The 15,161-nt window shown below is 35.9% G+C and overlaps 4 protein-coding genes across 4 annotated transcripts; 3 read left to right on the plus strand and 1 right to left on the minus strand.

Annotated features, from left to right (window-relative positions):
* Positions 1-321: 321 nt before the first annotated feature.
* On the plus strand, positions 322-812 carry LOC106131001 (U6 snRNA-associated Sm-like protein LSm2). Its single transcript, XM_013329967.2, has one exon. The coding sequence runs from the start codon at positions 418-420 to the stop codon at positions 703-705; it is 288 nt and encodes a 95-aa protein (XP_013185421.1). The 5' UTR covers positions 322-417; the 3' UTR covers positions 706-812.
* A 2,361-nt stretch (positions 813-3,173) lies between these two features.
* On the plus strand, positions 3,174-6,699 carry LOC106130988 (probable serine/threonine-protein kinase clkA). Its single transcript, XM_060953026.1, has one exon. The coding sequence runs from the start codon at positions 3,289-3,291 to the stop codon at positions 5,869-5,871; it is 2,583 nt and encodes an 860-aa protein (XP_060809009.1). The 5' UTR covers positions 3,174-3,288; the 3' UTR covers positions 5,872-6,699.
* A 2,674-nt stretch (positions 6,700-9,373) lies between these two features.
* LOC106131035 (uncharacterized) lies at positions 9,374-10,717 on the minus strand. Its single transcript, XM_013330022.2, has one exon. It carries the CDS (start codon positions 10,616-10,618, stop codon positions 9,374-9,376), a length of 1,245 nt encoding a protein of 414 aa, XP_013185476.2. The 5' UTR covers positions 10,619-10,717.
* A 2,166-nt stretch (positions 10,718-12,883) lies between these two features.
* On the plus strand, positions 12,884-14,804 carry LOC106130986 (glucose-1-phosphatase). Its single transcript, XM_013329949.2, has one exon. It carries the CDS (start codon positions 13,106-13,108, stop codon positions 14,285-14,287), a length of 1,182 nt encoding a protein of 393 aa, XP_013185403.2. The 5' UTR covers positions 12,884-13,105; the 3' UTR covers positions 14,288-14,804.
* The last annotated feature ends 357 nt before the right edge of the window (positions 14,805-15,161 follow it).

The raw sequence follows: 15,161 nt of genomic DNA on the forward strand, positions 1-15,161 counted from the left end.
ATGTATTTTTCCCCAAGTTGTTTGGTAAACAAGGCAATAATGTTGTATTTTTCATAAAAATAATTAAGGTTAATTTTTTCCATGAAACAAAGCCGCAACATCTTTGTGTATCATCTACACAGATTTAAAAACATTATTTTTACATAGTAAAACACTAGCAGCTGATGTGTCTAAATCACTGCACTTGTGTTTAACTATTCTACTTTACGAAGGACTTAAGTAAGTTTTTAGTACGCTTTTATAGATTTTAGTCTAGCTAAGAGACTAGGTATCGATAATGGACTATTCAGCGGCAACACTAATAGTCATCAAACTGTCAACTCTGTCAATGTCAATGTCGGTCGTAACTCCACCATTTATATTTTTTACTGACCGCGTCTTCTATTTCTGAGCTTTTTTCACGAACACAGGGTAAATATGTTATTTTACTCCTTCTTCAAGTCATTAGTTGGAAAAGACGTGGTCGTAGAATTGAAAAACGACCTCAGTATATGTGGGACGCTTCATTCAGTCGACCAATACTTGAATATAAAATTGGCGGATATAAGCGTCATAGATTCTGATAAATATCCTCACATGCTGTCCGTGAAAAACTGTTTTATCCGTGGATCTGTGGTTCGATACGTGCAGCTGCCCGCCGATGAGGTGGATACCCAGCTACTTCAAGATGCGGCAAGAAAAGAAGCGACCGTGTCAACAAGATGAACAGAACCTCCAAATATTTCGGTTCTCACTAATGGTGTTTTTTGGACTGAGTGGGTGTAAATAATATTGTAAGAATAAGTTTCGTAATAAATTTGTGAAGTAAGTCATTTCTTTTTTATTTTCTGTTTAGGTATATTTTCACCCCAAAGTGTATTTCCACTTTGTTTTGACTTTAGCGTACAGAGCAATTGTCTTCTAGCTCCTTGGAGCTCTTTTAAAAGCAGGATAATTTAAAGTAGCGTGGATAAAGGTTAATCATTTAATGTTGAGTTACAAGTTTTCGAAAGACGTCTCAAGTGATCCTGTCTTTCAAAAGTTTAATTATCCAGAATGCATAAGTAACTTTCTCTCAATAAGAAAAGTATCAGTTGATAAACTAGATATTGTATAAAGCTCAGAAAAGTCAAAACATTACTGTATTAGCTTAATTCAGAAGAAAGCAGGAGTAATACCAAATATTTTATGTCAATAGATTTATTTTCTTAACAGAAAACCAACAGAGATCTCACGACTCAAACATAAACATCAGAATTATTCCATTGTCAATTCAAAAAGGCCTGTTGTCAAAACATTATTAGTCATAAATATTAGAATACATAGGTACTAAACAAATCTTTTTAAATGTAAAACATATATGTTGATAGGATTTGTAGAATAAATAACATATTAAACCATTACATTAGTTAAATTATTGGTTGGAGAGGGATCCCCGTCTTAGTTCAGTTGTGGCTTTGTCTTAATAGCTCAATCACCAAAATGGGACATTCTAATGTTCAGATAAAATTATCCTCATCATCTATTTGTATAAGTTAGCCGTGTATACTACTAGCCCGTGACTTTGCTCACCATGAATTTTTACCAAAAATGAAATGTAGGTGTGCATTGCCTTTTAGTGGGATCAGGGGAGGTATTTTTTTTACACCATTTTTTAAGTTGGACCAAGCCTTATAAATATGAAAAAAACTGCATTCAAATCAGAGTAATAGTTTTCATGTTTTGAGATTACAAACATACAGACAGAAATCGTAAAAATCAAGTTTTTGGCTTCTGTTGGTTTTATCATGGACCCAGGATTGGTTAAATCAGGTTTACACAAAGTGACTCCCATCTGACCTCTGCAACCTTTGCAAGTAAACCTAACCCGTATTGGATTGATCATGGTTACACATCTAGTTTCAGGGGAGACGGAAAAAATCTTGGCTTGACGTCACAAAAGATTATTTATTTGTGTCTGAGGTCTTAGAACTAAAGATGGAGTAGATTGGAAGAAGTATGAAAACGGACCCCAGGCTCGAAGCTTAGTGACAGAGGGTGCAACTGGGAACAAGACGGCCATTGTGGTGCAGCGGTGGTATGCTTGTCTGTGACACCAGGGTCCTGGATTCGAATCTTGGCCAGGGCATGACGAGAAAAGAACTTTTTCTGATTGGTCTGGGACTAAGATGTTTATTTATATAAGTTTTTATTATAAAATATAGTATCATTGAGTTAGTATCTCGTAACAGAAGTCTCGCACTTATTTCGGGGCTATCTCAATCTGTGTAATAAGTTCACAAAAAAAAATGTTGTGAGAGAGAGAGAAGCTATTGTCCGGGTTTTCAAACAACAAGCGGAAACTTTGTCAAAGGTAGCTAATCCAGATTGGATCATGTTAAAAGCTACACTTAGATAAATTTGCCTATTTCCGCCTTTTACAATATCTATGGGAAAGAGAGAACCACACGGCAGTTTTTTGATACTTTATTGACATGGAATGTGCCCTAAAGCGGAATAAACGGTTTAATGATGTAATTTAACGCCATTATGAAGAATGCCGCGTTTATAAATTTTTATCCTAGATTGATTTTTACAGTCTCTAACCCGTTTCCTTGAAAAATGGTTCGCACAAAAAGCGTGTTTACATTTAAATTAATTTTAACGACAGCAAATGTGTTGAATTAATCTTTGACCCATTGTATCAGTTTTGCCACAGAACAGTGTTAGTACAGTAGTTCAACTCTCTTCTTTTTATTAGTAAAGCTATCATAGGTCTCAGCGTTCAGTGTTTGCGTTATTTGCGGGTAATCGATATTTGAATTGCATACTTTAAAAAATGCGAAATTCTGTGTTAAGTTTTGATGAAATTTTGTTTGACTTAAATATGGTAAATTATCCCAGGTGAAACATACTACTAATGGCTACTTAGTTAGTTTAGTTCTGGAAAATTCCCATGGGAACGATGCCTCGGGTACTCGGTAGCTAGTCACTATAGATATTACATAGTATAAAGTCCCCTTCTTGTTCTCTCTGTCTGTATGAGCCTATGCGGTAATCTCGGATAGTTGTGAACAGATTTTGTTCCTGTTAGAAATATAGGAAAGAGGGTTTACTGAGAAAGGTTTATATCTGTAATGCTACTGCGTAATCGGTGCGGGTCACTAGTAAAGCGTGAAGAGTAAAATATAAGTTGTAAATTTGATATAGTTTTGAGACACTTATTATGTCACCTTTAGCACAGTCACAGAAGAAACCAACAACGTTACGACCATAGTACGACATTACCTTCTGATTTTAAACTACATCCCTCCTATTTTCTCTGAATTAATGATGTGTTCTACAATAACAACCAATTGGGATTTTTATCAACCAGTCTCAATCGGCGCCATGGCGCGCTGTGTCGTTTTGTTGGGTCTTTTACTGTTTATTTTCCTCACTAGTGCTGAATGTAGGAGGGGAGGAGGAGGACACTCTTCGGGAAGTCATTCTCACTCCCACTCAAGCTCTGGACACTCCGGAAGCAGCCACTCATATGGGAGCCATAGTTATGGTAGTGGAAGTTACGGAAGTAGCAGCTATGGACACAGCAGTCATACGAGCTTCAGTTACCCGTCGTGGTTTACAGGATCCTCGAGTTCTGGAAGTAAACCATCCACCGGAACCAACTCAGGGTCATATAGCAGTCACACGGGTTTGAGTATCCCGACCTGGTTCACATCTTCGTCAAGTTCCTCTGGGAATAGACCATCAACCGGGACAAGTTCAGGTCATAGTTACCCAGGATCGTCAGGACTATCTGGGTCTAATAAGCCAAGTTCAGTGAGTTCTGGACACAGTTACCCAGCGGCCCCAGAACTATCTGGCTCTAACAAGCCCAGTGCTGTTAGTTCTGGGAACAGTTATCCATCGTCGCCAGGACTATCTGGGTCTAATCAACCAAATGCAGTGAATTCCGGTCATAGCTACCCAGGATCGTCAGGACTCTCCGGGTCCAACAAACCAAGTGCAGTGAGTTCAGATCACAGCCTCCCAGGATCTTCGGACTTATCAGGTCAAAATTACCCCGCAACTAATGGATTAGCCGGGTCTAACAAGCCAAGTTACTCAGCAAATTTCGGACTCAGTTATCCGACATCTCCTGGACATTTTGGTGGATCAAATTTGAAACCAAGTCAACAAAGTTTTGCGAATTCACCACTCTCCTTAACGCCATTAGGGTCCGCATCAAAGCCATCAGCTCCGGCTGCCCCAAGTCTCTCAGGAAGTAATCACGGTTACCCACCATCGAAACCTGTAACACAAGTAAAGCCGTTACCAACATATTCTTCAAACCCTCCATCTAACCCAAGTTATCCATCTTCTCAATCAGGTTTATCAGGAAATAGTAAACCTAGTATTTATCAGCCTTCTGTCACATCAGCATCTGTTTCAAAACCAACTTCTAATCTATATCCGCCTTCTGCAGGAATATCAGGATCTAACTCGAAGCCTGCCTTTAACTATCCAATAAATACAGGAGCATCATCTGGTCATAGCTATCCTAACTCCCCTGGCTTATCTGGAGCTGGACATAAACCAACAATGAACAACAACCGTTACGTGCCACCATCAACAGTTGGCTCTTCTGCCCCGAAATATCAACCTCCACCATATGCTTCAAACAATTACAACACACACTATGGAACATCCGGTTCAACTCACCATCATCATCATTATTATAATAATTATTCACCTAACAATAAATACAATGACCAATATTACGTTCCAAATTACTATTCTTCTCCGCAGTACGTATACATTCAAGATTATAGAAACTCACATAGCAGATTCAACGATATTTTAACTGGCCTGGCTTTGTACAATTTAGGCAGAAGCCATAGTCATCATCACACTAATTACTATTACGATGATTACTACAGAAGAAGGTATGAAACTGCTCCTGGTTACTCTAATTCCAAACCCGAAGAAGCAGCTCAATGTTCTCTGAAAGTTAAAGAGAATAATCAAGAACAGTATCTGAAGATTCCTTGCGAAATAGTTTCTACATTCACAGATGGTGCTCAGAAAAAGCCCGTTACATCTGTTAACCAGACGTGCATTACAAAAATTGCTGTTACAAATACTACTAATGTAACTCAAATTGTAACGAATGCAAATATTACCAACAAAAATATATTAGACGCACCAATTAATATCACAACAGGAAACATTAATTTAGCTAATAAAACTCAAAATGTTATTCCGATTAATGTTTTAGTGAAAAGTGACAATAATACAAACAACTCAACAATGAATAGCCTTATCGCAGTGAATTCTACAGATAATGTACCAGTTAACGAGACAAATCAGAATACAATTTTTAATGCTCTTTCAATAAATTCTACTGGAAAAATAAACGGACCAAGTGAGAATGCTACTGTAAATTTGACGGCAATAAATTCTACTGAACATATAAATACGACTTATCAGAATGCTCCTGTAAATTTGTTGGCAGTTAATTCTACCGGACATGTACCAATTACTGAAACACAACTTAATTCTACGGGAAATTCTATTTTACCTATGACATTACCAAGAAATAGTGTACCAAGTAATTCAACAGCTAACATTTCACAAAATACTCTAAACAATATAAGTATAACAACATGCACATATGAATACAAACCTGAAACTGTTGATCCTTTGAATTTGAAAGGACCTAAATTGAATCCAAATGGTGCAGAATGTACCGTAGAAATCCGAACTAAAGATGCAGTGCTACATCAAAATGTAGATTGTGATGTGCTGCTGAGTTATTCAAAGCTTCCTGAGCCGAAAAAGAAAGAAAGTTTAATAATGCCGTCGAGGGAGAAACTAAAATCTTGGGTAGAAAAACCTCCATGGTGGATGTCAATATTCATTGCAGCTTAATTGTCGTCAATTAAAATCGATTCAGCTGTGTTGTGGTTGTAAATATAAATTGTTTTAGGCGTGTGTTTGTAGTTTTGTGGCTAGCTCAATCAGTGTTATGAGTCCGTGACATACTTTTTATTTTAGTAACTGGACAAACTCAATACTACATATCTACTGTAAATTGTGTAATGTGAGAGCTAAGGTACTTTCGATATTAAGTGGGGGTTGAAATTAAGCATTTTTTAAAATGCTTTTAATTCTGTGGATAGAGGCGCTTTGCTGACAGAAGTAAAGAACAAAATTCCCTCCATATACAAATATCTTTGGCAATATTATAGTGAAAATTCTAAATTAATATTTAAGGACAACCTTTTACTCTCCTGCGTGGGATATCAGCAAGGCGACCCACTTGGGCCAGCCATATTCAGCCTTGCAATTCACCCCATAGTTGAGTAGTTAAATTCTAAATTAAACATCTGGTATTTAGATGATGGGATCTTAGGGGGTGATTATGAGACTGTTTTGAATGATTTCCAAATTTTAACCACCAACCTTAGTAAATTGGCCTGGATCTTAATTTTTAAAAGTGTGAACTATATATTTCGGATAGCTGTAATTACAAGGAAAAAAATATTAACGATTTTAATACTTTTCCTCCTGAGATCAAAATTTTAGACAAGGATTCACTATACCTTCTTGGGTCCCCTATTTTTGATGAATCTTTTTCACATTTTATAGATAATAAAATTCAAAATTTTCAATTTGCTTCTAGTCGCCTTTTGGATATACAGTCATAGTTTGCTTTCACTATTATTCGACATTGTCTTTTCGTTCCAAATTAACAATATAATCCTCCGTGCTCTTGCCACCATTCATGTTCCAGCCGTTCTAGAACCAAACGGTCTGGCTCGGGATGATGGCAAGAGGCCGGATGGTATGACTTTGGTACCCTGGAGATTGGGGCGGCCTTTGGTGTGGGATACTACTTGTGTCGACACACTTGCGCCGTCTCATCTTCAGGGTACTAAATCTAAGGCCGGTTCTGCTGCAAATGAGGCAGAAAACCTCAAAAGGCGCAAATATGTAGGTATCGGTAATACCTATACTTTTGAACCCTTTGGGGTGGATACTCTGGGACCGTGGGGCCCATCTGCCCATCAGCTTTTCCGACAATTGTCGAAAAAGCTGATTGAGGTATCTCGTGACCGGAGGGCTGGAAATTATCTGGCTCAGAGAATCAGCATTGCCATTCAAATTGGCAATGCTGCCAGCCTTCTAGGCACACTCCCGCATGTTGATGCTATGCAGGGACTGTACAATTTATAAATTATTTTTAGTTTTTAGTCATCTGTTTTCTTTATTTTTATTAGTAGTTTTAGTTTTAAATTAATTAGTTCGTAAGTATCTTTTTTTTTCTTTTTATAAGTAGTTTTAGCTTTAGTCTTAATTTGATTTAATTATAATATTTATATAATTGTCAGCATTTTTTATATTAGTAATCCACACTAATATAAAAAAATGCCTACGAGGCAATAAATATTAACTTAGGCCTTACGTTCTTTATTCTAAACTAGCTGTGCCTGCGACTTCGTCCGCGTGGAATAGTTATTTTGGGCATCATTGAAGCCCTCAAGGGTGAATAATTTTCGCCGTGTTTTTTTTCATATTTTTCATTATTTCTTCGCTCCTAATAGTTGCAGCTAGACGTTATCCAAACATATAATAAAACTGTAATTGAACTTTGTCTGTGTTCAAACTGAACTTTGAAGATATTTAAGAAAAAAAATATATAAGGGGCCAAAACAATTTTTTTTAGAATTTTTGTCTGTCTGTCTGTCTGTCCGTCTGTGTGTCTATATGTTTGTACGCGCATCACGCAAAATCTACCGAACGGATCTGAACGAAATTCGGCACGGATTCGGCGGGCGTGGAGCGGCGAGATGCCGCGCAGGTGGCTGTGTGATGACGCGTCCGCCCTCTCGAATATCTAAGTTCTCCCACTTCAGGTCCCTGAGGATCGTCGAGTTCCTCACGTAGCGCGGGGCTCCGACGACTGCTCTGAGACTTTGGTTCTCTTAGGCTCTGAGTCTTCTCCTGTTGGTCTCAGAGCAGAATGCGTACCACGCCGGGGCCGCGTAGGTACGTGAGGCGGGATCTGACGTACGTTTGGTAGATCCCGAGCTTCGTCTTCAGGAGGAGGCTGGAGGAGAGAACTGCGTGAAGTCTCCCCCTGGCTGCCTTGGTCATGAAGCTTGCGCTCGCCTCCCACCCCTTTTCTACCCTGCCGCCGCTAGCCGCGTCGAGCGCAGCAACCGTTACGCAAAAATAATCCTTATAGCATGATTAAGTATTTACGCGCGATGGCTTGCTAGCGTATTTCATTTCATGTATAAGTTTGGTGTTTCTATACCGATTTCGATGATTCTTTTTTTATTGAATAGGTACTTATATTAACTTTTAAGAATTACGAATGAGTGTGAGTGGTATTGGTATTATAAACATCAGAGTATAGAAATATAATCAGAAATCTCCGAACTGCTAAGCTATTAGGAATTACACGTGTTATTGTGAGTCAACCATAAAAGATAGACTTATGCTGTCTTGGGATATTTCTTTAATAATTTTATGTAGAATATTTCCGTTATACACGGTTTTGCTGTATCTTTAACCATTAAGGCTGCACACGCGACGGAAGCTTAAAAAATCAAGTAACTTCTCCCGTTTTCCCAACATTTCCTTTCACTGCTTTGCTCCTAGTGATTGTAGCGTAATGAAAAGTATACTATAACCTGCTCAGGAGTATGAAGAATAACTGTACCAAGTTTCGTTAAAATCCGTCAAGTAGTTTTTGTTTCTATAAAGAACATACAGACAGACAGACAGACAGACAGACAGACAGACAGACAGACAGACAAAAATTTTACTGATTGCATTTTTGGCATCAGTATCGATCACTAATCACCCCCTGATAGTTATTTTGAAAATATATTCCATGTACAGAATTGACCTCTCTACAGATTTATTATAAGTATAGATGGAAGTGATGATCATTGTTTTTTCTTTTTAATAAATGTTAATGTTCGCATATATAGTTTTAATTTTTTTATCCAGTCGCGTTTATTTATTTATAAATTAGGTATCTTCCTCCTAGCTTCGCAGACGGTGACTGTGTGCGCTGGGATCCCTTTGCCTTATTAAGCAACAAGGACGGAATTTTATCTGGTGTACAGTCCGTTCATCATAAGTTGTCCCCTGACTTCTGAATTGGCAGCATTGTCTACGGTGTTGCCGACAGTATATGTACCATTTACCCCCTACATTTGTCTAAACATGTATTTACCCACTACAAATTAATATCGTTTTACTTGCATAATTTTAAATAAGACTTACCATCACGTCTATTTATCCGCAAAGAGGTAGGTAGAGGTGAGGAATCTCACTCACTCTTTAAATAACACACATTTATAAAACTAAGGAGGTCGTAAATGAAGACAGTTCTTAATTTAAATTATTTATTATTTTAATTTATTCTGACAGAGTAATTATGGTCTAAAGGGACGATTCCAGACAAATCACTATCACTTGTACTAACATCATCATCTGACGCATCCGAATCTGTGCTGCTATCGTTTCCTACTTCAATTAAGAAACTATCAGTAACATTGTCCATACAACCATCACGTTCATAAAATTTATCTTCTATATTTTTGACGTGTTGACACTGTTTTTGCCAATCATGGGGGGTTATAGATAAAAAAGCTTCTTCAGTTAGTTTCACAATATTCCCAGCTTCTTGTCCGACATTATTAGAAGCTACTCGTCTCTTTAAAAGGCTCCACATAAGCTCTATAGCATTTAAGTCACAGTGGTAAGGGGGCAACCTTACCACTTGATGGCCGTGACTTATAAATAATTGGTCAGCCTCATAAATTGGTGCTTCTTTGTGCTCTTTTATAATTTGATAGAGTTCTGCTTTCAACATTGTTGGTAAATATGACAATCCCTTATTTGTAATCCAATTTTGCATTTGCAGTTTTGACGAACTCATAGTAGGTGCTCTATTCACTTGTACGGTGTGATAGGGAGCATTATCCATGACGACTAAGGAGTTTGGAGGCAAATTGGGTACAAGTTTCTCTGAAAGCCACTTCATGAAATTAGTCCTGTTCATATCGTCATGGTAATCCCCGGATTTACTCTGTGATTTAAAAATCAATTGAGCATTAGGAATAAATCCTATTTCTCCACCTGCATTAACAATAATCCATCGCGTTCCAGCAGAATCATTTGTTAGTACTCCGTCCTCGCCATCTTTTTGCCAACATTTTTTCACTGCATATGATGCATGAATGTATGTTTCGTCTAAGAAAACTATTGGCCGTCCGTCTATACGATTTTTCCTCATGGTATCGATATATTTTCGTCTCCATGCAACTATGTCGTGTCTTTCCATTAAAATTTTCCGTTTCGAACCACATTTTTTGTACTGAAATCCAAGCTGTTTTAAAATTTTCCACAAAGTCGTTCGGCCCCCAACAAAATTGATGTCATTCTTTAATTCTACAAGTAATTTATTTAAGGTAGGAACAACTTTTCTTACAGTATACATTTCATGAACTTTATTTCTTATAGCGCATAAATCGAAATCATCAAGTTCCACTGTTTTACGTTTCAGACGATGTTTTCCAGGAGACTTCAGTTTTTGTGAGGTAGAGGCAGCAATTTCACCTTCTTTAGTAATTCTACTTACGGTTTTCTCCGACATTCCTGAAATAGACACATAACATTTGTATTCTTTTATAAAATTTAGTTTTTATTTAAACAGAAATAAGGAGAATATCATAACGAGATAAATTAAATTCGTTGAGATACACTACCGCTCAAAAGTATTTGGCCACCTGCACTTTTGTTAAATCCACAAACAAAAGATCTTTAAAAACATTTTTATTATATTTTATTGTTTGTATCTCACCGTAAAATACTTATCTACATTAGAAAAGGTAAACAGCTTATTGTTATTAGCCGACTCCTGGTCATAAAACCAAAATAGTGTTATTGTCGGAATTTCTTTCAATTTTCTTTGAAGTGGCAGTTTTGTTTGACTTAAGTTATTGAGGAATAAACAAATTTAAAATGTATAATAACTACTAGTAATATAATAACCTCAGTTATCTGATGTCATTTTACCAGTAAACATACTCTCCGTATCTCAACACTCAAAGTCTAATAACTTTATTTGTTATTAACTTCGAAATTTTGTTTTTTTGAAGAAAATGGGTAAAACTAAGGAACATTCTCAAGAGACAAGAGGCATAATAATCGGCCTTCATAAATCCGGTAAAAGCAATCGCGAGATTTCAAGACTGCAGAAGATACCAAGACAAACTGTGGACTACATTGTTAAGAAATTTGCGTCTGAAGGAACAGTTTGCAACAATCGTCGTCCAGGTAGACCGAGAGCTACAACTTCGAGTGAAGATTTGAATATTGTTATTAAAAGCAAACGGAATAGACGATTAACTGCACCAGAAATAGCAGCACATTTTAACATGGGGCGTGATAAACCAGTAAGTGTATCCACAGTCAAAAGAAGACTTCTTGACGCGGGACTTAAAGGATGCATAGCGGTCTCAAAACCACTTCTTAAAACCATTAATAAAAAGAAGAGACTTAATTGGGCTAGAGAACACAAGAATTGGATAACAGAAGATTGGAAAAAGGTTCTCTGGACGGACGAATCAAAATTTGAAATTTTTGGATCCAAACGAAGAGTTTTCGTACGGCGGCAATCGAACGAAAGGGTAATCGACGCTTGTACTGTGGCTTCAGTTAAACACGGTGGAGGGTCTGTGATGGTTTGGGGCTGTTTTGGTGGCTCCGCTGTTGGAGATCTTGTAAGGATAGAAGGAATCTTAAAAAAAGAAGGTTATAAAACCATCTTAGAAAATAGTGCAGTGCCTTCAGGAACCCGTTTAATTGGTCCAGGATTTGTATTTCAACATGACAATGATCCTAAGCACACGTCGAAACTATGCAAGGATTTTTTAAAAGGAAAAGAACAACAAAATGTACTGAAACTCATGATGTGGCCTCCGCAGTCCCCAGACCTAAACCCCATTGAACTATTGTGGGATCAGTTGGATAGACAAATACGAAACCGTTGTCCTACATCTCAGGAAGACTTGTGGAGAAAGTTGCAAGACGAATGGCAGAAGATATCCAAGACAACATTGGACAAATTAGTGGCTAGAATGCCGAAGCTTTGTGAGGCCGTCATTAAAAACAAAGGTGGACATATAGACGAGTCTAAAATTTAAAAACTGTATTATGTATAATGTCTTAAATATTGTTAATAAATGGTTAAAATTATTATAAAGTAGTTTCAATCATTCAAACTTTTACACAATGTATTTTACTGGGTGGCCAAATAATTTTGAGCGGTAGTGTATGTACTTTTTAAATTATTTTAGTCTATAAATTATTATTACCCATAATAGAGGCATTGGTGTCTAGAGCTGGTATCCCTGTTTTACTAACCTGTCATGGCGGCGACTCGAGATCGCACTTGATTGAGTGGAATTAACGGGGCTTGGTTTGCCTTTTCTCTCTCACAAAAGGCACGCACCTTCAACACAATCTCTCTTGCACTGCTTTTAAATGACTTCGGCATGATTAAGTCGATAATTATCAAATAATAACACAAAAACGTGGCGAACACTTCACAATACGACAAACTGACAACAACAGATTGACAAGCAATAGTGCCAACATGAGGGGAGGAAACTCAGTGGACAACTTATGGTGAACGGTCTGTACATTAAGATGGATTATGAGGGTACGTGTGAACAACAAAAAAAAACACATGCCACTGTCATACAAAAGTCAAAACAAAACTTAGGACGTTATATCCTGCTCTAAAGTTCTGATTTTGTTTATTAACTTATTTTTATTTATTTTTACTCGTTTATACAGCGATACCTAATCGATTTATACAAGACAATTTAAATTTGTGTACATTCCGCAAGTAAGTATAATGTTATTTATGGAGACTGAGGCTGGTAAAAACGTTTAGGTAGTATTATTGGTCGGGTAACTTTTTTGTGCTAATAATATAAAGCAAAGTTCAAAGTTAGATAACAACTTTCACTACATTACATAGCTAAAAATAGTCACTAAAAACTTTGCATTTTGATAAGATTTAGTATTGGTAATTTTAGTACCTAGTCGCTTTTATGTAAAAATAGTTTAAAAAATGTATTTCAAGTTTAATATTGTCTTATTTTGTGCTAGTGCGATACTCGGAAGTATTAAGAGTTTGAATTTGGAACAAGTTATAATTTTAAGCAGGCATAATGTTCGAACTCCTTTGTCTAAATATTTGCACGAAATCACGCCAAAACAATGGCCTAAATGGAAGGAAAAGAGTGGGTATTTAACCGAAAAGGGATTTAAGCTGGAAGGTTTTATGGGTGAATATTTCTCACTGTGGTTCAAAAAAGAAGGTTTAATAGCTGATTGTCCAACAGAAGATGATTTTTTTGCATATGCAAATACAAAGCAACGGACAATGGCTTCAGCTAAAGCATTTGTTTCAAAATGTTTCCCTAGTTGTGACATTAAAATACACCATTCAAATACAACAGTAGATCCAATATTTAATCCAGTGTTGCATAACAATTCAGTAATTTTTAGAGATCTTGTTATAGAACAAATGACAGAACAACTAAAACATATAAATTTAAATTTTTCTTATGATTTCTTAGAAAATATATTGGAATACAAGCATTCTTCTTTTTGCATTAAAGAACAAAAATGTAATTTAAAAACAGATATAAATAAAATAATTGACATTAAACAAGGATTTAAACCAAATTTGTCTGGTCCTTTGAAAATATCCAATTCAGCAGTTGATGCTTTTATTATGGAAAATTATGAAGATTTTGAACAAACAGCTTGGGGAAATCTAAGCACCAAAGATCAATGGTTTGCCATAATGAAATTAAGCAGAGCATTCCATAATGTAATTTTTAACACAACTTTGGTAGCTACCGACATTGCTAAACCTTTAATTAAATATATTTCAAATATATGTCATGAAAGATATCCAAAAATTACCCTCTTAATGGGGCATGATGCAAATATGTATACAGTAATGAAAGCAATGAAGTTTAAGCCTTATGGTTTAAAAAAACAATATGAAGTAACTCCAGTTGGAGGGAAAATTATGTTTGAGAAATGGAAAGATGAAAAAAATAATAGATATTTGTTGAGGATACATTATGTTTACCAGTCTACTGATCAGCTCAGGAATGGTATTGAGCTAAATTTACATAATCCTCCTCAATTCCAGATATTAGAATTAAGTGATTGTCCACTAATCAAAGAAGGTTATTGTTTATGGGATGACTTTGTAAAGTTGTTGAAAAATTTATGAAGAACAAATGTTATTTCTAACCAAAAATTATTAACATTAGTTTAAGATTGAACTTAAACAAAAGATAACTTGCAGATGTGCTATATTAATTCTGTGTACAAAGAAAATGTACTATGCGTCTGTTTGCGGCTGGGTCCATGAGTAAGTGGATCAATCAATATTGTTATTGGCATAAGTACATGAAAATTTTAAAACAACTTAAAAAACTTTTGATTCGAAAAAGTTGATTGTCTGTTAACATGAGGTGTTTAAAAGAACAGAATATTTAGCTGTATGTTTGTTTAAAAGTATATCTTAGAAAACAAAACTACTATATGAAATGTAAAATTGTTCTTAATATACTTACTAGAATTTCAAACATTTATTAAGCTCAATTTGTGCTTTTAATAAGTTTAAAATAATATTTTGTACTAATTACTATTGTAATCCATGATTTAAAATAATTGTATGTATAACCAGTTCATATTTCCATGTATATATTTATAGTTTTAATATGCAGTATTGTACTTTTTTATTATTCTTATTATAAATGTTTCAAAAGCAGAAATATATTATAAAAATTATCCTTCCCAATTCTTTTATTTTTTGTATACCTTGTTACCTCCTTACAATATGTGATGTAACAATTTTTCAACAACAGTATCCTATAAATATATATATGTATGTATATATTGTCTATGTCGTAAGAGTGGAGAAAATTGGCGGACCAAAGGCCCCAAAGCATTGCAGTAGAGCGTGTGGAAATACCCACATAAAGATGAGAGAAGAGAGAGTTGTCTGATCATGATATCTGATTAACCCAGCGGAGCCCAGAATGGATTTGTAAGAAAAATTAAGAAGAGAAATTACATTGCTCATTGTTCAAAGTTGAATG

The sequence above is a fragment of the Amyelois transitella genome, chromosome 30 (assembly GCF_032362555.1).
Source record: "Amyelois transitella isolate CPQ chromosome 30, ilAmyTran1.1, whole genome shotgun sequence".
NCBI classification, from domain to species: domain Eukaryota; kingdom Metazoa; phylum Arthropoda; class Insecta; order Lepidoptera; family Pyralidae; genus Amyelois; species Amyelois transitella.

Bases quoted from the DNA above. Each gene is read 5' to 3' on its own strand.
- LOC106131001 (XM_013329967.2), top strand. From the start codon at position 418: ATGTTATTTTACTCCTTCTTCAAGTCATTAGTTGGAAAAGACGTGGTC.
- LOC106130988 (XM_060953026.1), top strand. From the start codon at position 3,289: ATGATGTGTTCTACAATAACAACCAATTGGGATTTTTATCAACCAGTC.
- LOC106131035 (XM_013330022.2), bottom strand. From the start codon at position 10,618: ATGTCGGAGAAAACCGTAAGTAGAATTACTAAAGAAGGTGAAATTGCT.
- LOC106130986 (XM_013329949.2), top strand. From the start codon at position 13,106: ATGTATTTCAAGTTTAATATTGTCTTATTTTGTGCTAGTGCGATACTC.